This window comes from Grammomys surdaster, unplaced genomic scaffold (genome assembly GCF_004785775.1).
Source record: "Grammomys surdaster isolate TR1022 unplaced genomic scaffold, NIH_TR_1.0 126013, whole genome shotgun sequence".
NCBI lineage: Eukaryota > Metazoa > Chordata > Mammalia > Rodentia > Muridae > Grammomys > Grammomys surdaster.
In genome coordinates this window covers 1431521-1458760 of record NW_021620828.1, presented here as the reverse complement: position 1 = coordinate 1458760, position 27240 = coordinate 1431521, and the positions used below count along the sequence as shown (strand labels likewise).

The following is a 27240-nucleotide window of genomic DNA, read 5'->3' as shown; positions in this document are numbered from 1 at the left end:
CATGTGGGTGGGTAGATAGGCAGATGGATGGATGGATGGATGGATGGATGCATGGATGGATGGATGCATGGATGGATGCATGCATGCATGCATGGGTGGATGGATGGATGGATGGATGGATGGATGGATGGATGGATGGATTCATGGATGAACTGACAGCAATTAACAAATGGTTAAACTATGAAATACTCTCTAAATAATCCTCAAAATCACAGTGTCTCTTTGGCTAGCCTTGCTAAAGCTATACACTGACAGTAACCTCAGCACCTAGTCATTATTAATACATAGTAGATTCACGGTCAATACCTCTTGAGTTGATGGAACTTCCATGTGGGTGAGGCGGAATACTGACTGCCCACCTACCTATCCACCTCACCCCTGGTTTGGGGATGAGGGCTGAGACATTCAAATCATCTATGCGGAGTAATAAATAAGCCCTCATCATATCCAGAGTTGGGCAGTGCCTACCTTGTCAGGGAGACAGGTGATTGTGGTGCAGCCACAGTCGTTGGTAGTGGCCGAGGCCAGGTAGCCAAGTGGGCAGCTCAGCGTGGAGTTGACACAGCTGCAAGCACACTCGAATTCATCGCAGCACTGGGTCTTCCGAAGGGTGGGTGTCCGGTGAGGGGGGCAGGACGGTGGGGACACTGTTTTGCACTCTTCTTTCCTGCAGGCTGGGGTGGACACAGGTGATACCCTCAGTCCCGACACACTGAGGACTGTTCTCCACTTGTGCTCCTAAGTGACTGCAGCAGAGTCCTTGGACCCATAATAATAAGTTAGACATGCACATACACACATACACCCAGCTTAGCAGCTATAGGGCATTTAGAATACAAAACAAACAAACAAATACCAACAGCCATTCTTCCAAAGGAAGCACCAAGGAAGAGAAAAGGAAGGTCGAGAATCCTTATAGAGATTTCAGAGGCTGTTCAACCCCTGTACTAGCATTCCCCAGAAACTCGTAGACAAGGCAGGATCCTCCCAGCTATGGACTCTGAGTGATACCAGATACAGAACCCCTGAATCCCAGGGGACCTAGATATACCATGGCTGACCTAAAAGGTTACACAATGCTCTCCCCACTTCAGTACCTCAGACATCATCCCCCCCAAATCTTACCATCTCCAACAATGTAAAAATGAAAGGTTATCCGCAATGCTGTCCCAACCACAGTGCTATTGTATAAATGCTAACGCCCATTTCCTGCATCCCACACCTAATTCCAACCACATTATGATGTGCCTCCTCCACCCTCAAAGTCTGCATCAAGGAACTCAAGTGAGATTCCAAAGTAGGCATCCAAGAACACCCCTGGCCTTGAAATGGACCCTTGGTAACTAAATTCAGAACTCCATGCCTAATTTTAGCCCACCTCTGTGCTGAAAATATGTGTGATGATTAAACAGATAAACCTCCGGAGGAAAACACCCCAATAAGTTTGAAAATAAGGTTCAGTGATGAAGACAGGCAAGGCATCATGTCATCCTCTCGGTGGCAGATGGGACAGGAGAGCGAATAACTGCAGGGTTTGAAGTCTAACTGCCTGAGCCCCAACAGCTGCTTTGTGTCTGTCTGTCTGCTTCATATTATTATAGATATTTTGTCTACATGGATATCTGCGCAACACATGCAAGTCTGATGCCTGCAGAGGCCAGATAAGGGAGTCAGATCCCCTGGAACTAGAACTACAGACAGTTGTGAGACACCATGTGGATGCTGGGGAATGAGCCTCAGTCTTCTTGAAGAGGAGTCACTACTCTTAACCACTGAGCTACCTCTCCGTGACCCTTATCTGTGTCTTAATGTATCCCCAAAATGACATGGCTGCAGCCGTGTCCACACTGGGAGACCTGCAGTGGATATAGCCAGGGCGGTCAGAGGACTCAACTAAGTATGACCTTAAGCCTTGTTTCCAAATGTACCCTAAACCTAGGTTCAGATAGCTGAAGAGAGGAGTGAAACTGTCATGATCCCCTAAACAGAAGAGGATTTCCCAAGGCCAGGAGAGAGTAACCCCACAGTGGCCTTACCACAGGTAAAGGTGGGTCTGCATTCTCCGGGGTTGGTCAGGGTTGGCTGGAGCCCTCCTTCACATGTAGGCACTGGAGGCAGGTTGCAGTTTACCAGGTCACACACTGGGGTTCAAGAAAAAGAGGCTCATGCAGATTTGGTGAGGTTATTCTCATGTTGAGAGCTGCATGCCCTCTCCTGTGGAATTTTACTGTTTTAAGGGGATGGTGACAGACAATAGTGGTGGGTGGAGATTAGACAATAGTGGTGGGTGGAGATTAGACATGAGGGAGGGATGACACATTAGATGGTTGGTGAATGGATAGATAAGTGGATAGGAATGGAAGGAAGGAAGGAAGGAAGGAAGGAAGGAAGGAAGGAAGGAAGGAAGGGAGGGAGGAAGGAAGGAATGAAAGAAGGGAAGGAGGGAGGGAGGAAGGGAGGGAGGGAAGATGTGAATAGGAGATAGGTACATGGAAGACAGATGAGAGGTGGCTAAGTGAGTAGATGCTTGGATACACAGAAGGAAGATTGATGGATAGATGACAGATAGATAGATAAATAGATAGATAGATAGATAGATAGATGATAGACGACAGATAGATAGATAGATAGATAGATAGATAGATAGATAGATAGATAGATAGACAAATCATGGATAACAGATGTCAAGTTACCTCACACTGACTACGCTCCTAAGTATGTTATCACTTGCAAAGACTTGCAGCTTTCAGCTAAGACTGAATCCTCTAGACTTCAGTTTCTGCTCTGTACAGTGGAAACTCACCAGGCTATCCCAAGTTACTTACCAGGTTACTTACTAGGTTAGCCCAAGGATTTCATGAACTAATGAGAGTGCAGTCCCTGGCATATTAAAGAAATTTAAATTTGTCTATAAGCTGGAAGACTGGACCTAAATGATGCCACCCTCCCCTCAGTTTTCTCTATTGCCAATATTCAGAGACCTGCTTGATAAATCTGTTCTCAAACCAGACTGAAACCTCTGTATGATATGTGTTGATATCTGATAAACGCCATCAGTATAAATCAACTTCCTAGAATCCTGGCTTCCTTACCTCTCCTGTGGTCCATCCACTCTCCCTTGAAGTTCTGCCTTTGAAGAATGAATTAATAAACACACTTGATGGACAGGGATGAGAATGTCATTAGCTCCCTGTCATGCAGCAACTTGACCTTCTTTGAACTCCCTGAGTCTTGCTGTCACCACACACACGAGTGTGCACGCACACACACACGCCGCTCCACATACAGCAGCTTGCTGAAGGTCTGAATGTTGTCTTCCCCATAGCGAGTATCCTCAGAATCTTACAGGAAACATCTTTTGGTAGTGTGACATTTTCTTCAGCAAATCTCTGTAGCTCCAGCCATCCCCCTACCAAGTTTTCATTGTTCTTACACCTCACATTTAAAGCTACTTTGTTAGACACTGGGGTTTTTTTTTGGGGGGGGGATGTATTTCTTTCAACCCAGCCAGCCCTTTCCTACCTTCCTTTGGAGCAACTATGGTTTGACCCACGTGGGGCTAGCCTGGGCTCTGGACCCTGGAGGAAATTTGCTGAGTAGACACCTACCACACTCATACTCCGGGCAGCACTGGTTTGTATTCTGCCTGAGGCGAGCCACTTCACAAGGGCCACATGTGGGAGCTGAAGGAGAAGAATAGCAACAAAACTCAAAAGAAAAACAAATCAAGTACGGTCTAGCCTAGGGAAGGTTTTCAAAGTTCTCATTCACTGAAAGCCAGCACAGACCCTGATTGGGGCTCTCACAGGATCTGGGCCATGGGACCAGGATGAAATGCTGGATTGAGCAGATCTTCACAATGGGTCTTGCTACATCCTCGGACGTAGCTTTCAGAAGACTCTGAGTCTGATGCAAGCATTGGGGTGGAAAGACAGGGGTAAATCTGATAGTACCTACTCCAGGTACCAAAAAGGGACTCCTGACTGTAGCAAGCAGAAATGGGGTTTCAGGAAGAAAAACCCCTCCATGGGACCTTTATTTGAATTGGTCCGTTATGTGTATGACCAGGTGGCTGGAGACCCACAGAGTCCTTCTTCCATCAGGGACACCAGGCAGGGAAGACTCACTTACCTCGGGCTGTGGGACATGGCTGGGCAGTGCAGTTAATCTTCCTCCCACTGAGGCACATACAGATCTGACAGGGCTGATGGTCCGGGACCCAGGTCTCTAAGAACTAAGGGGAAAAAAGGCTAAGCAGCCATACAGGACACTCCAGTTCGAGCCACCGAGTCATACAAGTCAGTACTCCAGCCAAGAGGGCTTGGCTTGCCCTCTTGGGCAAGAGGATGAGGTGGTGAGTCAAAGGCCCTGTGACAGTCTTGCCAATCTACTTGAGTTTGTGTTGCTTGTAACAGGACCCTGCAGAGAAAGAAACATGTTAAATAGACAAAGCTGCTGACTATAAACAGGATGGAGGAGAGGAAGACCAGAAGAAGAAAACTATTAAAAAAGCAGAATGAGAAGCATGATGGTGGGCGGGGTTTATATACCTGTAATCCCAGCAATAAGGAGACAGAGGCAGCAGGATCTGGAGTTTTAAGCCAGCCTGGGATAAATATAAGAACCTGTACCAAGAAAAAGAAGAAATGAGGGATGGGGAGAAGAAGGAGGAGGAGGAAGAGGAGGAGGAAGAAGAAGAAGAAGAGGAGGAGGAGGAGGAAAAGGAGAAGAAGAAGAAGAAGAAGAAGAAGAAGAAGAAGAAGAAGAAGAAGAAGAAGAAGAAGAAGAAGAAGAAGAAGAAAAGTGGGGAGGACAGGGACACAAGATGAAAACAAAACACAATAAAAAATTTTAAGCAGCTGCTGTTTCAGGCGGAGGCCTGGAATCCCTGGGAAGGTACACAGAGCACTGACTCCCTTCTGGGGCAGGAAGCTGAGGGTAACAGCTGGAAAGTCCTGCTGTAATGTTTTGATTTTCTCTTTTCTTTTCTCTCTAAATGTGGACCTCGGGTACCTAAAGAATAAGACTTTTATTTTTTTTAATCAGAAAGTCGTGCTGATAAAGCAGTAGAGTTAACCTGCCTCCCACTGAAGCACGTGCAAAACCGACAAAGCTGATGGTCTGGAACCCATCATCAGAAAGATACCACCCCCAAACGGTCATTCAACTTCCTTCTCTAGAATTTCCACCTTCCTGGCAAGCTTTAGCCAAGCACCCCCAACACAGAATCAACTGCCCCTGAAAAAGTAGTTCAGCCTGAGTCACCACAGGACTGTGCAGCAAACCTGCCAGCAGGGGGCGCTGCTACACAGGCCCAAACTGCTTGCAGGCTGAACTGTCATCTACAGATTCCAGATGAAGGCACAGGAGAACAGGTTTAAGAATAGCTGGAGTTAAAGATTAAATAAAGAGGCCAAAAGAACAGCCTGCAGAGAGTGTGGCATAGGAAAACTGAAGTGTTCAAGGCTAGCCAAAAGACACAAGCATGTCACCATACACCACCCACCAGTAGCTGGAAGATTCAGTGGAAGGTGGCAAAGAAACGCAGCTCCTAGCTTGAGCTGGAGCTTCATAGTCTCAGAAGAGAAGAGGTGCCAGGCTACAGGCTGCAGGGTAAGGGATGTATGTCCCCCTGCACTGAAGTGGGACTCTGAACAGTGCAAAGCCAGCAGTGGCTCCCTTGAGAAGCCCACGGCCTGTGCAGGACTCCAGACCCCATCTGATCCAGCTCCGAAAGTCCACATCTCCACAGTGCATTTTGTAAAACAAACAAGAGCTATGGAAACTGGTAAATATTTTTCCTTTTCCCGGGGTATAACAGATTTAAGCCCTGGTTATTTCCCTGAAGGAAGATTTTCTGGGCTTTCTTTTTCAGTCTAAAAATTCATTTAATGGAAATGTTCTTCATATTAGATTCTCATTCTTTCTCCTCTTTAAAGTGGATGCTGGGAACACAGGTGGTTGGATAAGCACTTGTTTTCTCCCATTTAAACTCTATTTTCTGAATAACTAAAACCGGCTGTGTTCTCTCGTCAGAGGTTTTGATTAATTCTATACTTGATTTTTTAAAAAAAAAAAAACTGTTCTTATGTCCAAACTAGTGCAGTGCTTGGACAGATTCCTTAATGCAACTCATGTGCCTATTCCAATTTGTTGTGCTGAAGGTGAAGAAAACAGAAAAGGAGAGACAGAGTCAGAGAGACGGGGGGGGGGGTGTTGAACACACTAAGACATTACAATAAAATTCACACATTTCCTGCCTTTGGGACCTGTAGACATCTGACACTTGTGGAGTCTGGAACACTCTAGAGAGTAAGCTTCTCAACACAGGAAGCCAGGGAAAAGGGGCAAGACCATCTCTACCTTCAGAGAGGAGCAAGTGTATTGCCCTTCCCCTCACTGGGTGTTGACACCACACATAAACGCAATGGCATTACTTAGACCCTGCAGAAACCTGGGAGCCATGGGGATCAGGGAGGAAAATGTTAGGTTTTGGAATTCGATAGGGAATCGTATGTCCAAGTACCTAATTACTTTGCCAATGGGAAATATGGTGGAAGAGTGTGGCTGGCTTCCCCTTACTCACCTGTTCCTAGTAAGAGAAAGAGGGGGGCTTCGCTGGGATGAAACTCAATAACTCACCTAAAGCGAAAGACCCCACCCAGTCAGTAGTGTTATCAGTTGTGTATGCTCATATCAATGCCCAGTCAGAGCAGTGCTTAGCTAGCAGTTCCTCCTGGGGTCCGTGGCAGGGCTGGGACAACACAGGATAACCTGGTGCTGTCAACAGCAGTCCCGTTGTATGATTCACACCATATGAAGCTTGGACTTCTCATCCATTAACCATGTATGACATGTGATAATGACCCTACAGGGATTTGGAGGAAATCAAAAATGATCTACTTCCTGGCTTACAGAGTCATGGACAAAACAGGATAGCTATTGTGACTATTGTTTTCTTCTCTTTGATTGGTTAGCTTTACCACTAGTGCCTACAGAGGTAAACCACCCTACCTGGTGCATTAAGGGGAAAAGGTCCTCCTTGAGGCAGGTGGGTTTAGTCTAGAGGGTGCATCCCCTTTACTAGAAGCCAAAGAGGCTCCTACATCTGCCATGCTTGTACCATCACTGGGCAGACTACTGTGCACTTAATCTTGCAACTATAGATGCTACCAACGTGGACAAGAGAAGACCACCATTATAGACCAATGGGAGAGTTCATTAAATATCCTTTTGAAGAGCTCTCATGAGCTCCCAGAAAGCTAACAGAATTGGTGATACAATGATCTCCAGGCAAATTATCACAGTAACAATGCAGTAAAGACCCTTTTGAATGACAGAAAGTGCAAGGTCTTTGGAGTTACACTGAGCCTTGAATTCTGAGTCCAATATACAAACCCGTCTCTACAAGCTGGGTCCACAGGAAACTTAACTGAACTTGGCCCCTCAAAGATTTTCTGTATTTAGAAGCAATGTAGATTAAGGTAGTATCTTCTGGTGGAACCTAAGTTCAAGAGATGTTTTACACACACACACACACACACACATGCAGGAACACATGCTAGCACTTCATAATCAAATATATCAAAGAAGTAAAAACCTGCTAAAACATTTACATGTCGCATTTGTTCATTAAAAGCAGTATGGACTCCTGCAATGGAAAAAGGTCCTGAACTATTTAGCTGTGCACTTTAGACTCATTTGGCCACAGATTACAAGTCTTTGGTTACAAATTTGTGGTTGCAAATGCCTGGAGAAAGAAATCTTTAGGAAACATGAAGATAATATACAAAGTACAAAGTAAGTCTGAAAATGGCAGCTATCACCTTATAAAACATTATTTTCTCCTTCCCTCCTGGGTTCCTGTACCACTCAACATGCATGAATAAAAACACTAATGGTGCTCTAACATGTTAATGCCACAGCTAATCCATGGGAGACCAAGATCCGAACTCAGATCTGTCTGATTCCAAAGCCTTCCTATCCCTCCGTGATTCCATAAGAGTCAACCCTGCTGTGGAAAGGGGGAGGGGCTGATCCACTGAGAAGGAGATGCCAGGCTCCTACCTGATGTCGGACTCCATCCTCCCCAACACACTGAGTGCAGGCTTCCTCGGGGACACAGCTGCCTTCCAGCAAGACTTGGTGTTGGGGACAGAAGCAGCCTTCTGAGGGGTGGTCCCCACAGAAGCTAGTGTTCCCATCACAGCGCCGAGGGCAGTCACGCTCGCAGTAGTTATACACCAGGGACGGCGGGCATGACATAGCTGAAGACAGAGAATGAGGTCATTCTCTATAGCCTATAGCAGCCAGAAGCACAAGAAGGACAGCCAACATCTGACAAACTTGCTAGAGCAGACATGACCAGTTTTCCCCAGTATTCATCCTTCCGCCTTCCACTGTGCTAGAACTCTTGCCCCGCATACAACCATTCAGAATAAGGAATGAAATACCTCCTTTGTGGCTAAGTGCAATCACATGTCTACATTCTGACCAATTGACTAGAAGAAGGAGGCAGTATCCTATGGGAGGGTTCCCAGGAATCTGTTCTATTTTTAAAAGACAACCATGCCTCCTTTCCATACTGCCATTTGGACCCTAGAGCTCCATCTTAAACCGTGGGGAAGATGGCCATGCCCAGTATCCAAGATGCCACCTCCCTCTGATCACCTAGATGACAAGAATTCCTACTTCTCTGCTACTTGCAGCCAAATCTAATCCCAACCACTTAAGGAAACACTCTGATGTTCTTCCAATGGGATGCAGATCTATCTGAGACTTTAAAAATCCTCTTAAATAAAGACACTATGGTGATGAGGAAAGGCCTTGAGAGAGAAGTTACAAAGCACCTCCCTTCTCACATTATAACCTGGCTTGGCAAACTCCCTCCCACAGCCACACGGTGGTTTCCAAAGACCTAGAGCACAGGGTTTTTCCCTGTGTGCACAGTAAACAGTGAAACCACACACACAAAGCAAATAAACATAGAAGAGGCTTTCCACAATGCAGAAAGCAGCCTTTCCCCCTTAGTCTGCAGGCAGGTGGAGCAGGAGCAAAACCATTGTCATCAACATAAAACCCAAGAACTGAAAGAATGGCTGGGGGGGGGGAGGAGGAGTGGAGTAGTCCAGGTCTTTTGCTCTCCCCTGCCAAAATTGAGGCGCATGGAGACTAAGAGAATAGCCAATCACTAAATGAGCTGCCCACATCCTCAGCTCCAGGTTAAAGAGGTTGAGAACTCTGTGATGGTGGACTTTGAGACACACAGGTATGAAAAGTCAACGATTTCATTGACTGGGGTATCTTTAGTTGTTTTTTCATCCAGTGAGAACAGGATCCATATCAGACTTACTCTGGTGTTCTGTGCATTTTAAATGAAAAGCAAAAGGCAGATCCAGTTAGGAAGGCTGGCCTCGATAGGGCAAGGTCTACACTAGCGTTCCCATTTGTAAGTGAGCAGTTCTGAGGAGTCAAAAGGCAAAATGCCACTCCCCACGTCAAGATCCTGCCCAATGGATGTTCATTCCAGCTTGGTAGGATTTCAAATTAGACACTTAGCTGATGTCTACCTGTGTCTAAAACATCAAATTCACAACTATTTGAATATAAAAATTCTGTATTTGAAGGGCTTCTATATCTGCAGTCTTGTTTGATCCTAACATGGTGGTTCCTAATAGGAAATACAGGGATTTTGATGTTCATTAGGCAGATGAGACTCTGAAGGCCAGACAGCGTGAGTGAGCCTATTCTTGGTTTGTCTCCAAGGTTTAGGGACACATGCGGGAACTCACCACAGAAGTCAGTTGTCCTCCAATCAACACAGACCCCATTGGTCCGACAGAGATGGGCGTAAGAAGAAATCACCTCACACACTCGCTCCTGGTGACAACTGTCTTGCTGGCAGATAGTGTGGAATGTGGTTGGCGTGACGACCTTGTGGCATTCAGCAAACGGCGCTGAGAGGAGGACCTGGCAGTGGGAGCTGTCGGAGATGGAACACTGCTCCTCAGGAACAGGCTGGCATGTGTACCCTGGCTGCTGCACGGTCCACTCCTGGATAAGCCTTTTCCAGTCTGTGGTGACCGTGCCATCTCGCAGCGTGAAGTCATTGGCCCCGTTTTCATCGCAGATTCCTGGAGCAGCAACGACAAAAAGACAGCAGTGGCAAAGACGAAGCCACTCTGTACCTGCAAGGATGCTCAATCCCTCGTTACTGGATGCTTGAAACAGGATTCAGTAATCTAAGCACCAACACACACAGAGAGAGAGAGAGACAGAGACAGAGAGAGGCAGAGAGAGACAGAGAGAGAAAGACAGAGAGAGAGACAGACAGAGAGACAGAGACAGAGAGAGAGACAGAGACAGACAGAGACAGACAGAGAGACAGAGACAGACAGAGAAAGACAGAGAGAGAGAGAGACAGACAAGAGAGACAGACAGACAGAGACAGAGAGACAGAGAGAGACAGAGAGACAGAGAGAGAGAGAGAGAGAAAGAGAGAGAGAGAGAGAAAGAGAGAGAACACAGAAAGGAATATAAAGCAGAGGAGAGCAGAGAGAACCCCCTCTTACCACAGAGACCATACATCTTCGAAGCAAAGGTCTTGGGGCTAAGCTGCAGCTGGAACTCGTTGTTTTGTGGTGTGAATGTGAGGATGTGGCCAAGACGGCTGAACCTGACTTCATACATGATAGCGCCATAGATGCTGACTTCCAGGTTTTCACCCACATACGGGGCAAGGACCAGTCTCCCATTCACTGCCATCTGCTCAGACAAGAGAAAGATCACCAACCATTCCACCTCAGTGGTTCTCATCCTTTCTAACGCTGGGACCCTTTAATACAGTCCCTCGTGTTGCGGTGACCCCCCAACCATAGAGTTATTTCCTTGCTACTCCATAAATGTAATTTTGCTACTGTTGTGAATTGTAATGCAAATGCCCGTGTCTTTCCAATGGTCTTAGGCGATCTCTGTGAAAGGGTCAGTCAACGTCCAAAGGGGTTGTGAGCCACAGGTTGAGAACCACTGTTCTAGCTCATCCTAGAACTCATCAGCTTCTTGCTGAAGTTACTGAAGGGGCGTTGCATTCCTCACACTTATTTGACTCAAGAGGCACCCACAAAGCCTGGTGCTTGTCAGCAGCTCTTCCAGAATAAAGAGGTTTTGAATATAAACTGCATAGAGTTGTATAAGAACATGCAGGCAGCATGCACCTGAACCAGAAAGCCCATGGCTTTGGGGGACCTGGTCAGTGCACCTCTGTAGGCAACAATGACCCCTTCCCAATAGGCCAGAGAAATTGCCATTGCACCAACTACTAGGGCGTCGTCTCCAGGAAGAAGCACCTGCCGGCATGATTCCAAGTCCCCCGTCTTCCTTCTGAGACCTCTCCGTGGAGCGCATCAAAGATATTAAAAATGTACTCACATGTAGTTTTGTTGTAAAAATCTTGGAAGGGTTTATTTTTTAATCACTCTGAGTTTAAGATTCCTTTGGCTATGAGCTCCTCGTTTGATATATGACTAGCTCTGATTTCTCAGCAATTAGTGCTCATACTCAGAAATTCTTACCAAGTGAGAAAAACCTCATCTACAAGTTGTTTTCACGCCATGAAATATTTATGACTTCTAAATGAACGAGTAAAGCAGTTGGCATAATATAACCTTTTGTAAGCATTTAATCAAACATTTATTTATAGCAGTTGGCAGTCTCCTCTCTAAATTTTGAAGCCGTACGTTTTGTCGAGGCCCTAAATATTTTCAAAGGCCCTGATTTAGGCATTAAATATTTCTGTTTGGAAAGCCCCCAGGCCCTGAGCACTGGGCTCGAAATGCCTACTGTGTCCATGGTCCTGGTGCCAACCTAGTTTCTTATCAGTGCCAGAAACTGGGACTAAATTCATAACTTGCTATCTAAAACTGATCCGCTCTCCCAAGCCTGGACCCAGAGCAATATGAAATCATGCCAAGCCCGGGGAGATGGCAAGGAACCTCACTGAAGGAGGAAGTGCCCTGCTAGTCAAGTGTAAGGCTGACTCCCAGGCGGCAACAGCTAAAACCACTCCGTGTGGTTTTCCTGAAGCTCCGCTCTGCCCCTGCCACGGATCCCACAGGAAACCCCTCTCACCTCCATGTCACTGTGTAGCTCAACAGAGAGGCCAGCATGTTTAACCTCAATGGACTTCATGCAGGTCTGCGCTGCCCCAGGGCTGCAGGCCCTGTTATGGAGAATCACTTCCAGGTCCTGCTCCTTGTTTTGAAAGATGATGTAGGAGCAGCTTCCCGTCAGCTTGAAATTCTGCCCATCGAAGGTGACGATGTGCCGAGTGGAGCTGCCCGTGCACACACCTGAGCGGAGAAAGCAAATGCTAGACGGACAGTACCAGCCCGTCTCTTGCACGCACGCCTGCAGTGATGCAGTCATGCATGCTGTACATAGACAAAGTGAACCAGCCACTGGGGTGAGGGAGGTGGAGCTGGTCCAGGATAGAAAGTGAAGCTTCAGGGGTGCAATGTTAATGTTGAAATCATGAGGAGCTAAGCAAGCGATTCACGACCTCACTGTAAAGAGATTTCACCTCAAGACACACGTGTCCCTCCAGCTAACAGCACTAGTGACTGCAGTGACTTGTCCCGTAAGAGATTAAACAGGAGAAATGTTTCCTGGGCCAAAATAAACAGTCAGGTCTCAGAGCTCACTCAGGGACCCATAGTTACTCACATAACCACCAAATTCTCAAGGTCCCTATTAAAGCAATTTGGGACCGCTAACCATTGTGCTTCCATATAAGATGACTCGGAGAAAATATCCCCGCTTTGAATGTACCAGTGCTCCAGATTTGAAAGTGAGCCTTGGACTTAAAGGACATTAGAGATGACTTTTTTACACAAGTCATGATTTGTTTATTGAAGTGAATTTAAAAAAAAAAAAGCAATGAGAGGCAGGTTCAGTGAGACCCCACCAACAACCCCTACTCATAAGTAGGCCCGGGGCACTGCCAACTTTTGCAGGTGACTATCAACACAGCATATGACTGGCAGGGCCAGCTGCACCATTTCTCAGAGCTGGGCAGTCTCCATGGCTTCTACCCAAGTCCTTGAACACATATCCCTTTCCAAGTAACAAACTGAATGCCACGACCCCGAGGAGACTCATGCTGCTAGCGAGGCCCGTTGGGATTTGTGTAAGTGTACCCCAAGGCTTGCCTGCCGGCTGATGGCACTGGAGGACTCCCAGGGATCTAGCTGAGTAGAAGGAAGTTAGGTTATGAAGGGTGTGCCCTTCAAGGGAACACAGCACACCAGCCCCTCCATCCTAGCCATGAGGTGAGCAGCCCTCTCCTGACACATGTTATTGCTAGGATAAGCGGCCTCACCATGGTCCAAAAATCAAATGAATCCAGGTGACCACAGACACATCCCCAAGACTGTGAGTAACTTTGTGGTATCAGGTATTTTGACATAGCTGTGGGGAACTGAGTAAAATAATCCCTACTATTCAGCTGTTAACAGTGTCGTGTCAAGGAAACAGCCTCAATCACCAATGACAATGGGTCATTAAATCCCAAGACAAAGACTGTCATCTGGAATGGCTCTGTCCACCACCACATCAACTGTGACATAGTAAGTTAGAAACAAAGAGGCTCAGAATTGGATTGTGTTTTGCCAGTTGCTTGCTTAAGTGCATGGTTAAACTGTTAGACTTCATGGATCCTCTCCTGTTTCTGTTGCCTAATGAGGTCGCAACCACTACCTTGGGGACTGTCCATAAGAGCTGCCATCTAGACTAGACACCAGCCTAACAGTAAGTGACATGTTTATGTTTGATAAATAGATCTGTAAATCTTATGACTAAGTCGATGTCACAGATGAAATTCAACAGTGTAAGAGGCATGTAGAAATTAGGTACTTCCATTTTCGGAATACTGATTTATCTTTCAACAAATCATCACAGTGTACTTCTGTTTACTGGCAAGGTCTGTCTGTCTGTCTGTCATCTGTCTTTCTTCCTTTTAGTTGTATTTGCCTACATGTGTGTCTGTGCACCACTGTGAGTCCAGTGTGACTGTGGACACCAGAAGGCATCAGATCCTCTGGAGTTGGAGTCATAGAGTGAGCTGCCATGTGGGAGGCAATCAAACCTGGGTCCTCTAGAAGAACGCCAAGTGCTTTTGATCAGTGATCCATCTTTCCAGCCCCTACCTGTTGTAATGAGCCACATCTCTTGACACACTCCATTGTGTGACACACTCCCGTGACACAGGAAAGGTTAAAGTAACCCAACTACAGAATGAGAATCTGAGGCATACACAATAAAATGTTATCAGAAAGCTACAAAACATTTTCCAAATTATACCACTCATCAATGCGCCCTAGAATCCACTTTACCTCCTCTCTCGCTTTTTCCACATTCTGGTATCTCAGAGTCACTCTACAGAGCAGAGAAGTATCTACAACTGAGCGCCACATTAAACATTTAGTCTTGTTGTCAAGAACAACGGACACACACTACAAGTCAACTGACAAACATAAAGACTGAAAGAGACGCTGGAAGTGGAAACAGCTCAGTGGTACTGTGCTTGCCTAGCACGTGTGAGGTGCCAGATTCCCAGAACAAAAACCAAGGGAAGGAAAGGGAAGGTTATTTGACAATTGAGAAGGGATACATAAAAAGGAACAGAAAGGAAAACCAGGGGTCTGGAAAGACATTTTTTTAAAAAATTAAAACACCAGAAGTCATAAATCTCTGGGCATATTTTGAGGAGATAGCTTTCCTGCACTGGCTCCATTGAGTGTGAACCTCCTAAACCCCTGATCACACAAAGAAGACAGTGGCAGGAGTCTATCAAAATGATGTTTAAAGTGGCTCCTCACTCAATGGAAACTCTTCTTCCCCCCAAAAAAAAGTCACAGGAGAAAACTGTATGATGTAATATACACTAATTAAAATATACTCAAAACTTTATAAACCATAAAAACCACCTCGAAGAAGAACTGTACACACTAAGAGAAGAACCGAGGCCAGCGAGGTGCTCATGCTGCTGAGACTGATGGTCTGACTCCCGTCCCCAGAGCCTACCTGACGGAAGGAAAGAACTGAGCTCTCCGACTTCCGCATGTGCTCTCACATACACAAAACAAAGCAAGAAAACAGACAATAAAAGAAATACACAAAACAGAAATCGGTGTTGAAAAAGTTGACTGGGCTCTGGAGAAAGAAAGATGGAAAAAAATGGCTAAAATCAAATCACAAAATGAAGGGCCCAGGGAGAATAGACCAAAATGAAAATGTAATGAGAAACAGTAAAGAAAGCAAGAAGCCAGCAGGAAGGGGAAGATGGTCGAGACAACGTGAAAGTGGAATCCTTCAAAAGGCATTAGAAAAGAATTGACATTTAAAGACTGAGTCTGACTCATGAGAAGATTCTGGAACTTAAGAAAGATGCAAATCTAGATGATGAAAACACGTGACAAATGTCTGGTATTTTCCCCCCAGATCGGTTGGTCCTGAGTAAACCTGAGATTTGTTTGTTTTTTTTTATTTTAATGATAAGAGCAAAACTATTCAACTTCAAAGATCAAGAACACCCCCTGCCAGGCATCAGGTACAAGTATCAAACAGTTCATGAAGTGGAAAAAAAAAATTCTGTCACAGAATTGTCAAAAACAATGTACAAAGTTATGTAACCCCTGAGCAACATCTTCTAGAAAGAATGCAGAAGTGAATTAAGAACTGAGGCAGTGGAAAATGAGACGGGGGTAACAACCGATGGGCAGGCCACGGAGACACTAAAAAGCATTCTTAAAAACTGACTTCCCAATTAATGAACGATTGACTGAGGAAGGAAGAAAAGGGGAGGTGAGCAGCATCAAAGTCCACACATGCGTGTGGAAATGTCACAGTAACGACTGTCAGTGTGGACTATCACACTATTTAAAAAGTGCAATAAAAACAAAAGTAGTAAACAGCATAGCCAGAGAAGGGCGGGGTGGGGGGAACTAATATAAATAACTCTGAAAATCCCATCTCACTCTGAGACTGCATACAGAAAGGATTGCACACAAATGCTTTAGTTGGTGGGCTTGCTTTTCATATTGATTGTGAAGCAATAGCACATGTCTTCTAGAATTAGCCAAATGTATTATGGACAATGAGACTCAAGCTTTCTTGATGTCTGAGAAAGGGAAGGATGGAAACATGTGGAAAGGACTAAAGTCAAATCACAAAGGTGTCCCAGGGCCACACTTGGGACCTGTGAGGCAAAAAAAAAAAAAAAAAAAAAAAACAACCACTGACACTAGCCCACTGGCTATTCAAATCAGAGAAAGGTAAGAATCCATGACATGGTTGGATTAACATAAATAATTGATCTGACCAATTAACTAATGAGAGAGGTGGGGAAGTTCTTCCTTTTGGTTGAACTCTCTAATGCATGTGGTGGGGATGATGGGAATTGAAATCCCTCCTTACTGGGCAAGCGGTACAGAAAAGCCTATCAATCAACAGTCATCAGTGGACGTTAGAGCCCTGGAACAGAGGCATGTCTCTGTTGACTTTATGTACACCGTCACTATGTGCAATGAATATACACCAATAAAACTATTTCAAGAGAGACTTCTAATTCTAAAAGAGCTTTCAATTTAAACGGAGTTAATTCCCCAATCTAGTTTTGTTGCCACCTTGACAAGAGCACCTCCTTGGTTGTACATCCCCTTAATGGGACAAATGAGAGGGCCACACCCAGTGTGAGCATGAATCTCAGGAAGCAGGAGATACATGTGTGTCCCACTCAGTCACAGGGAATTCAGGATCAGTGTTTGATTCTTGTCTGAAGGATCTTCTGGCTACAGGTGGCCAGACAGCAAGGGAGACAATGTTTGGAGAATTCCTCACTAGGTCCCAGTGGTGGGGTAAGGGGGCACTGATCTTTCAGACTGGATGGGAGCTAAAAGGGATGGCCTGGGGCTGTACTCAAAGCAGTCCCTCCTAAGAGAACTGCCAAAGAGCGGGTCTCTGATGGATAGTGAGTCACAGCAGACTGAATATAAAGGCTCCGGAAGCTTAGTGTGGAGAGCTAGCAGCCAGCCAGGACTAGGAACAGAAGAAGCCCAGGGCAGGATGTCAGGAAAGCCTCAAGGGAGCTTTTGTACAGCCCCGAGGGGCCTTCTGAGCCCATCCATCCCCTTCTTCGAATTCCCAACTATGAGAAAAACTGCCCACACTTTTTTTCCCAATGGCGGTCCTCGGAAGCTGTGTCCTGGGAGGTATCTAAACTCTAATCAAGTTCAAAGTTTCAATCACCACACAGCCATCTAGTTACAAACTGAGACTGTCTGATGACTGACGTGGCTATAGAATTCTTTATAACATGAGCTCTGGGACCATTTTCACCTAAGCCAGAAGGGAAATGTATCCCATTAAATGTGTTCTGAAGGGAGATCAAGATGTAAGACCCAGTTCTGACTGTATCCCACAATTATGTCTGTCCCCACTGCTGAGACAAGCCATCACAGAGGCTATTTTTCCCAACAGTGAGGCAGAGGGCTTACAGGGGATGGACTTGTGCCCAGCTCTTATACCAGGCCACCTGATAGCATACAGTTGCATGCAGCCCCATACAACTATAACTGCAACTCAAGAGCAGGGCTCTGGAGGTGCTTCGTGCATGCAGCTATACTTCTGACATCTCAGTGATGCACATTCTTAAAGAGTTAACTTGAAGTGGCCAAGCTGACTGTGAACATCAGAGAAGCAATGCTTCCTGTGGTTCTGTTTTATCCGGAGAAAGGAGGGTCTCCCAAAGAGGGAAGGAGTGTATGTGTGTGGGATGGGGCAGTGATGATCCTTCCACATGGGTTGTCTATCCAGCAAGTTGAAAACCTGCTCCCCTACACAGTATAGACTTGGGAAATGAAAGACTTACAAGGACAAGTCCAGCGGCAGCCACAAGTCTCCTCCACCCGAACAGGAGACTGGCTGTTGGAACATGAAGGCCGGGGACCTTGGTCACAATTGACCCGATGACTCTGCAGCAAGGTCTGGCCATTTGCCAAGCAAGTCACTGTGTGGCACTGATCTGCCAAGGTCCAGACATCCCCAGGCTACAGAAGGAGAAAACAGATTTGAGAAAGGGCCAACCAGGATGAGGCACACCAATTCCAAGTCCACCCAACCATCTCAGGATGGGTTGGGGCTGGACAGCAGTCTTTTGGGAAGAAAGTTCTACAAGAGACAAGAAAGATAACACAAAATTTACATAGGGACCCCTCCCTGCCCCCCCCACAAAGCAGGCTAATAACATGCAGGAGAATAAATCTAGGACCTAGCAGAGTAATCAGTCAATATTACAAGAGCCCCAACATGTATTTCTAACCTATCCTCCCAAGTCAGCAGGAAGGGACTTACCCTCTTCTCATTCCCATCTTCATCCACACAAACTCCAGAAAACCCTGAAACAGACACAGAAAGACTCTAGTCACCCGCGTAACCGAGGATCAAAACATTCCCAGCACCGGCTACTCAGCACAGCTCAAAGGAATGTGAGCAGGTTTCACACTGGGGTTACACAGGAGATGACTATCCTCTGGCCCTTCAGAAGTACTTTATGATGCTTAATAACTGTGATAACATTAGCTATCACATGACAGTCACTTTCATTTTCTCCTTCCATGCCTTGGGGGAGGGAGGTGAAGCCAGGCCACTAGACCACATGAAACTTGAAAGAGATCTGCTTACTGACTGCTGCCAAGATGACTACCATCCATCAGGAAGGCTCCATAACTCTATAGAAGGTTTTAATTTAAAACCAATCACATTAATATATAAAACCAGGCCAGAAAACAAAACATTTTTTCTAACCTAAAATCAATTTAGCCTGTGGTCCTTCAATACTGGATTTGGTGGTGTTATGTCTAAAGCCCTTTGCATGTATACTGAGGGTAGCACAGGACCGTGGCCCACTAGGATGCTGGAGTTCCTTACTTATGTCTCCCAGTTCTTTCATCCAAAATTCCTCAGCACAAACAAGCCAGGACTTCCTCTCCTTAAAATTCCAGATGGAGAGTCCAAGCAGAAGCAGTATCTGGAAACTCTCCAGAGACCCCTAAAGGTGGCAGTGTGCACCTTCACAACCAGAAACGTGAAAGTTCTGGTCCATGTGACAACCTTCATTTAAGACTAAATTTTATATACAGGTATCTTTGAGTCTTTGGAGTAGTAATTTTGTTTTTATGGGTTTTCTGGTTCAGTGGTGGTCAGGGTGGTAGTGGTTGCCTGAGAATTGAAAAAGAAATATACAGGAAGACTCACCAGAACATAGTTTGTGGAAGAAGGAGTTGTCCAGGGTGACCATGGTGGGGAAGTCTTCAACTTGCTGAAGCTTGATCACATTGGAGCTGGCCCCAGGGCCTGCCAAGATCCTCAGCTGGGTGTCATCGTACCGATCCCCAATCCCAATGGGGAACACTGCCACTCCTAAATTAGCCAAGCAACAAGAAAGGGTCTATGGTCAGGTGAACACAACATATACACTGCATCAAGCACTAGTACAGAGACTCATGCAATCCAAGCCGGCCACATGCACAGCAAGCCTGTGAGGGAGATGGCCACACAGGCAGCAGGAGCTAATGAGCCAATGTTGTGTACCAGACACTGTTCTAAGCAATGTCCATTCCAAGCAGATAAAGTCCATGTCTCCTGTCCTCATAGCCAACACCAGCAGAACACAGATGGCAAGCACACAAAATAATACATGTATGGCATTTTCAGATGTAGAGAGATGGTTGCAAGAAACTATGAGATAGGAAAGGATGGAAAATGCACAGTGACAATGATCATGTCACAGAGCAAGACCAGAGGTAAGGATGAAGGAGCCGTGAATACAGCTAGTGAAGAAGTGTCCCACACATTGAGCACAGCAAGTATAAAGGCCCAGAGGGGAAGCTGGAGGAGACAGAACATGCAAGAGAGGAAGAGAAGCCTGGAGCGTGCAAAGCCCCATCAGCCACAGCAACCACATAATATCTTCTCCAAAGGAGACAGAAAGCCAAGACCACGGAGGGGTGCCAGGCACTTGTCTGTACAGCTGTTGTGTTAAGGCTGATGAGCAATGAGAGGATAGGAGCTGAGGTTCCAGTCAGAAAGCCAGAGCACTCTCGCAGGCAAGAGGCGGCAGGGTTTGTGTGGAGCATCCAGGGTCTCAATATTTTTTTTGAAGATGCAGCTATTTGATTGTGTTCCGTGTGAGAGAAAAGGCGGAGCCAAGGGGGCTGAGATTTCTAACTCCGACATCTCCAAAGAACAAACAAGATGACAACAGAAGAAAGCGAGGTAAAGCCGGAGCAGAGCTGATGAGGAACTGTCTGAGGCCTAGGCTGAAGTGAGGTGAGAAGTCTGGATTTTGAGGTCAGTGGTCCATAAATATATTTAGACCCATGACACTGAATAAGGTCATGAGCATGAGAAGAGAGCTTGGGAACCTAGCTCAGCGGTAGAGTGTTTGTCTGATGTGTGTAAGGCACAGGGTTCAATGCCCAACACTTCAAGAAAAAAGAAGAGAAAGGAAGTCCCCACCCACATACTCCTGCAGCAAATTAGTGGGGTCTTGGGATTGTGTGCTGGATACTTACGGTTGGATCTGGCAGCATCCGCTGCTAGGGCCACTGAATCCAAGGAGGTATCCATGACGACAATGACCACTGCTTTGGAGGCTCCAGGCCTGGCTCCATGGATTTCCGAAGTGACATAGCGCACAGCAAAGGCCAGTGCATTCCCTGAGAGGAAAGAATGGTCCAAGTGAAGACTGATCACCAGGACGGAGTATTCTAAGCTCTCTGAGCACTGGGCTTAAGGCTGACCCGTGGTACATTCAAAAGATGAATGGTTACGACAGAGCAAAACTCAGTGGGACTGAAGAGAGACACAGAGGACCATCTAGCTCCTCACCAATCAAAAGAGGAAACTCAGACCAAGGAGTAACGTTACTGGCCAAGATCACTTAGTTACGTAAGCCAAGAATCAGGATCAGAACACAGGTTCTGCATCGAGCTCGTGGCTCTAAGCGTTACCAATCTGGCTGGGGCCGCCCTCCTGTTGCATGAGCTCCACCAAACTCTGTAAATGGGCTCTCTCCTGGGTCACATCCCACGGTACATCAATGGTATTGATGCCTCCATACTGTATCACCGACACTCGAGTGAGGTTCGGCCCTAACAGGAAAAGGAGAAGGGAAACATTTAGAATCAGTGAACCCCAGGAAGAGCCTTTCCTTCCCCTGCCGTTTCACGGGCATCACTCACCAATGTTGGCCTTTGAAATGAAAGCTTTGGCAAAACTCTTCATTTTCTCAAAGTAAGACTCTGGCAAGCTAGAGGAGCCATCCAGGAGCAGGACCACATCCAGGGGTTGGCTACAGTCTGCAGAGAGAAACAAGAAGATGGGTACACGGTCACAGGGGCTGACAGAAGATCAGCCGTTAGCCCCCACAGCAGCCAGCAGCTCTTCAGGGCACCACTGAGCACATGTTTGCCAGGGAGGTCAGAACATGGGAATGGGACAGGTAGAAAGACAGAGGAGACAGTTTCCGAATCTATGGGTTCACTGGATTGACAGACATTGAAAAGACTCCAGCTCTATTCACAGGCAGTGCAAATGCCTGCAAATGAAAGCAAGAGGCTGCCCTCTCTAAATAGCAGGAAAAGTGACTGGGGCTGTTTATAGGGAAGAAGGGGGCCAGGAGAATGTGTGTATATATACATATATATATACATATATATATGCATATATATGCATATATATATACATACATACATACATATATATACACATATACAAACACACACATATATATTTATATATATATGTGTGTGTGTGTGTATATATATATATCCTTCTAAGACTCATAATTTTGAGAATTAACTAGACAGTAAGAGAAAGAAAATACGCTTCCATGTTCTTGGGTCTAAAACTGGATGAAACAAGGGGAAAGAGACAGAACAGCATGTAACTGGGAAAGAGGCTGTGACCGTGACCTTTGCTACGTCAAGAAAACGTAGCATCTGTGTCTGGGAGAGAAGGAAGTCGTGTCATTCACAGAGAAGCAGACAGAGCTGAGATCACTGTTCTAAGTGAAATAACTCACACACATCATATCCCTTCTCATATGCCGAATCTAAGAATCTATATATCAACTGTGTGTGCATATGTCCGTGTGTGTGTGTGTGTGTGTGTGTGTGTGCACACGTGCACGTGTGAAAGTAGAAGGAAGCTATTTGAAAGAAAGAAGGGGCCAGCAAGAGGGACAGAGAAGGATAGTGGGACAGGGTAATATGAGCAAAGTACTCTAAGTACAAAAATATAGTCAGCCCCAGTATCTTATGGGTTAGCTAAAAACATTCATTTAAAAAGCAAAGAAAATGGGCTTGTCTGTTTTCGAGTCCCTAGGGCAGGTAAAGTTTCTCTGTCCCATGCCAGTCCCAAATGGCAGGCACTCCAGTTCAAGCTGGCCACAGCTGCAGCCACAGGAAGGAAACGCCCAGCCAGAACACACGCTGACCACCCAGGTACTTTTCTTATTAGCAGAAAAATCAAAGTGATATTAGCCAATCTGTGAGGCTGGCTATAAACAAAACAAAACAAAAAAAAGGCAGAGCACAGAAACGGAAAGACACTAAAAGTAACTGGTTCTTCTGCTGTGAGGACGCCAGCTTGTCAACTCAGGAGTTCTGTAAGTTATAAGGCTCAGCTGGCCTACAGAGTAAGTTTAAGGCCAGTCTGGGTGGCTCAGTGGTTGAGCACTTGCCTAGCTTGGACCCAGCCAGAGGTTCAAACCTTAGTCTATCTGATGACAGAAACAGACAAACTAGTTACTAGTATAGTACTAGTTGATACCAGTATAGGTTAAGAAGGCAACGAATTAATCCGAGTACTCAGAAGGCAGAAGTAGGAGGATCTCTGTAAGTTTGAGGCATGCCTGGTCTATATGAGAGTTTCAGGCCAGCCAGGGTCACACAGTGAGATCCCAACTGAAAACAAAGAATAAATAAATAAATAAATAAATAAATAAATAAATAAGCAAGCAAGCAAGCAACAGTAACAGCAGCACTTAGCAACAAGCAACAGTAAAGCCATCACTGCGTGCCGGATGCTGTCTCAAGCATCTCACAGATAGCTGCTGATATCCACCGTTCATAGATGAGGAGACTGGGAAACCCAAAATTATCAGCTAGCGAGTGGCAGTTCTAGACTCCCGCTTCTGGATCTGCGTGCTTAACCTGAATGCATCACCTGGCCTCTCTGCCTTGCTTCTAAGAACGTAAGGTACGTGCCCCAGCATGGCCCAAAGGACAGCTAGCTAACCATCATCAAAACTAGCAGAAGTCACCTGCCCGGCAGAAGGCAATCTGGACTGGGCAGGGAAGCCGGGGTTAATAAGACATGCAAGTTTTTCTGTATATTCTCTGTACTCTTTAAATGTTAACAATGGACTTCTACCATCACAGGCAATAAGAGGAGACCCTTTCCACCAAAAGAATGACAGTGAAGCTGTCTGCCTGGAAGGTAGGACAAATACCAGTGGGCTGATGCAGGGCTTTGAGCACATGCCAAGAGCCAGAAGTTAGCACTAGAGTCCAGGGGTTAGAGCATCATCAGATAATGCCCACAGTACAAGGTCATTACACACTGGGCACCAGCATACCAGGGAGAGGGGGGAGGGTGGGCAGCTGCAGCCCCTCCTTGGAGCAGCATGTCTGCAGGACCAGGTCAGGAGCCTCTCGGGGAAGTGTCTCAAAGTCTTGGATGAAGATGGGAGCGACAGGCCTGCTGATCCTCTCCAGTTCCTGCATGTTGGCACGGGGCCCCACCCCAATGGGTACCACCTGGATGTCTCCAGGCAACCTCTTGATCTCATCCGAGGCAGGGTTCCCTGTGACCATGTAGACCAGGTTAGGTACCTGTTCCCGGTCCCCCTGGCTGGGAGAGAAGCTGTGCTCAGAAAGGTACTGCAGAGCCTGCCCAGTGTTTGTCCTATTGCCACCCTGGTAGCGGATCTCTTGAATGTGCCGAAGCACATCCTCCTTAGACTGGGCCTCGATGAAGGTGTACTCCACTGCTACGGTGTCTGAATACTGCAGTACTGAGATGTGTGTTTCATCCGGGCTCACGTCCATGCGCTGGATTACCTCCTCCAGGAACGCCTTGCTCTTATTAAAGTTGGCTTCACCAACTTCGTCTGACCCCTCCAGGACGAACACCACATCCAGAACCATGGACTTCCTGTTTGGTCCCGGTGATGAGAGCCCAGAGATCCCTGGACTCACGGTGGTGACGTGTGCTACCTGTCCAGGCTGAGTAGGGGCCAGGGGCTCAGGAGCAAGGTCACAGAGGTAACTGATGATCTCATCTCTGCTCCCCTCCAGTTTATCCACCCCAGAGAGATAAAAGAGCTTGTTTTCAGGGGCCTGCTGTGAAATGAGGTAGATCTGTTTGTAGCTGACATGTGGCCCAATGCCCACGGGGATCACGATGATCTTCTTCTTCTTCAGGCCTTGGACGTAGCGGACCAAATTCTTAGCCATCCGTGGGGGCTCCTGGCTAGCAGTCAGGAGCAGAATGACACGAGAGGCTTCAGGGCGATCAGCTTTGCCAAAGATCTGGAACAGTGTATACTTCAAAACCTCGGTGGTAGAGGCCACCTGGCTACCTGTATACTTAATCTGGCTGGTGATACGCCGAAGCTCTGAGGGCCGCTTCCGGGTCTGGAGATCAAAGTAGGCCTGAGAGCCGATATGGTACTCTACCACTGCCACACGGATGCGCTTCTGAGTGATGTGCAGTCTCTCCATCGTGCCCACCACAAAAGCTTTGAGCACTTCAAACTCAGCTTCGGACAGCATAGACGAGCCATCCAGCAGGAAGACGAGATCCAGCAGCTTGTTGCAGTCGAAGTTGTGCAGGGGGGGCTCAGGGGTGTCCTCAACATACGGGGTGGTGGAGCTGACTGGGGCATCTGTTGGGGGTACCACCAGGCCTCCGGGCTCTTGGCAGGCTTCACAGGTAAGGTTCACACCGTCACAGTGACTGTGGCAGAAGGGAAAGAAACCACGATGGTTCAGGAAGGACCTATGGGCAGATAGGACTGCCTCGCAGGTCCCCCATAGAACATCCTGCCTGGTCCCATCAAGCACGTCTCGCCTGAGTGAGATGCCATTTTTGACATTTTTTCCAAGATGTTTCTGAAATACTCACACAAACACACAAACAGAGAGGGGGGGGGAGAGAGAGGAAGAGAGAAAGAGAGGGAGAGAGAGAGAAAAAGACAGAGACAGAGAGAGACAGAGACAGACAGAGAGACACAGAGACAGAGAGACACAGAGACAGAGAGAGACAGAGAGTCAGAGATAGAGACAGACAGAAACAGAGAGACAGCAAGAGAGACACAGACGGGGTAAGGAGGAAGCAGAGGCTTACTAAAGTTTTAATCCACTTTAGAACCTGAAAAATAATCTGTTGTTCTAAGCCTTCCATAGCCATTTAACGTTGATTTCCTTCCAATCTATGCCTCTAGCCACATTAATATTTAATTATAATTCAAACCCTCTTATAAGTGTCTCTGAGGACAAATAACATTCTAAAATGTTGGCACACGCCGGGACTTGTAAATGTTGTACTGGAGATAAATGCTTTACAGTAGAAACCATTATAGACGTTATGAGAACTTAAGCCGTATGGATTCTGAACCGGTGTTTAATGATGCTGGACCTCAAGGAGAAGAAGACAAACTAAAGTAAGAAGATTTTAGGAAGAGGGATAGGAGTTTAAAATCACTGCTCCATCTAGCACAAACAGGATGTTGGAGGACTAGACGTGTCGCATCTAAGAAGTGACGGACGATAGCTCCGTCACCCGTTCTGCCAACAGGCAGATGGGAGACACGCTGTCGACCAAGTACTGGCTAGCCCTCAAGCCTGGCTCCATGATGCCCACAAGTCTGCACTGAGTCATTGCCCAGCCTATAGATTTCTCTAGTACCAGACAAGTTTTCAGCCTTCTGTAATTACTGTATTCTTCAACCATGCCATGCTCTAGAAAGCAAAGGGGTAGGCCAGACCATGAGGGAAATCAAGATAGGCTGTGGTGGGGATCCACACAGGATGAGCCTCCTCCATTCCGCACCCTTGGCCTTTCATCTTTACAGTAAATACAAGAAGGTGACAGTGCCCTAAATCCTGAGTATGTCCCATGGCCTAGCTGCCAGTCAATGTCCCTAACCTGCCTTGAAACACTCATGTAGATCATCATGTGCCTCTCTGCGGGCCAGCTGAGGGGACAAGAGATGCTTGGAGTTTTCATTCCCTTTGAGCTGGACACAAGTAATCTCACAGTGAACATTGCCCCCCCCCTTCCTTATTCCTCATGTCTGTTTCAGTGCCAGAGAGGTAAGTAGGATCTTACTGGGAAGTTAATTCCTACTTCCTCATAATCCCACAATTTATGGCCTCGATCCCTGGTTAACGGTGCATGAGTGACATACTCCCTAGTTTCCTGTGTTTGCTAGAAAATTCACCATGGGCAGTGCTCACTCTTGTTTGTACAGATGGTGGCGGCAGGATCTGGCTCTGGCAGCTGCAGCCACAGCCCCTCCCCCGTGAGCCAAAGTCCCCCTTAGGCTTGATTGGTGTCAGGGAGTGGCGCTAACTCTGTCAACATTTTAATAAATGTTCCCTACCTAAGGGCAGGACTTCAGAAAGCCCAGGAATCACCCTCAGGACCCCTCACCTTCCCAAAGCCAGGTTCCCAGAGTTTGTTCCAGCAAGCGCCCAGGGTGACATTAGTGAATGTCTTCCTGCCTGGGTCTGAAAGTCTGTGGCCTGGACCACAGCCCCAAAATGCTTATGTTATACTTGGGGGCAAGAATCTCATCTCCTTTTCCTTACTACATCTACAGATTCCCCCAAAATCTTTAATATGCATAGGCACTGGTCCTCAGATTGGATGTGATGCCCAGTTAGAGTGAGGTAGAAATGTTCACCACCCCATGCTGATTACACACATTGGGATATTACAATGCACTCCCCAATGGTACCTATTTTCCACAAAAAAAGGGGGTGGGGTAAAAACTCTTGAGAAGCATAAAAAAAATCTCCTTAAAACATTGAGAATGGAATAGCACCTTTTAAAGAAAATCAGATACTAGAAATAAACCCAACAGTACTTCAAAGAGATGGGTGGGTGGGTGGGTGG

At 46.5% G+C, this 27240-nt stretch overlaps 1 protein-coding gene across 1 annotated transcript in view; it reads right to left on the bottom strand.

Annotated features, from left to right (window-relative positions):
- Positions 1-27240, bottom strand: part of Vwf (von Willebrand factor) — a 136800-nt gene that overhangs the window by 19442 nt on the left and 90118 nt on the right. The window contains exons 28-42 of the mRNA XM_028754414.1: positions 23696-25077; positions 21297-21413; positions 21066-21206; positions 20628-20771; positions 19309-19473; positions 18406-18449; positions 17924-18101; positions 12127-12347; positions 10572-10764; positions 9792-10133; positions 8068-8267; positions 4132-4234; positions 3609-3683; positions 2037-2141; positions 469-674 (exon numbers count right to left, since the gene is read on the bottom strand). Of these exons, the coding sequence (XP_028610247.1) occupies positions 469-674; positions 2037-2141; positions 3609-3683; positions 4132-4234; positions 8068-8267; positions 9792-10133; positions 10572-10764; positions 12127-12347; positions 17924-18101; positions 18406-18449; positions 19309-19473; positions 20628-20771; positions 21066-21206; positions 21297-21413; positions 23696-25077 (3616 nt within the window). The remainder of the gene's footprint in view (positions 1-468; positions 675-2036; positions 2142-3608; positions 3684-4131; positions 4235-8067; positions 8268-9791; positions 10134-10571; positions 10765-12126; positions 12348-17923; positions 18102-18405; positions 18450-19308; positions 19474-20627; positions 20772-21065; positions 21207-21296; positions 21414-23695; positions 25078-27240) is intronic.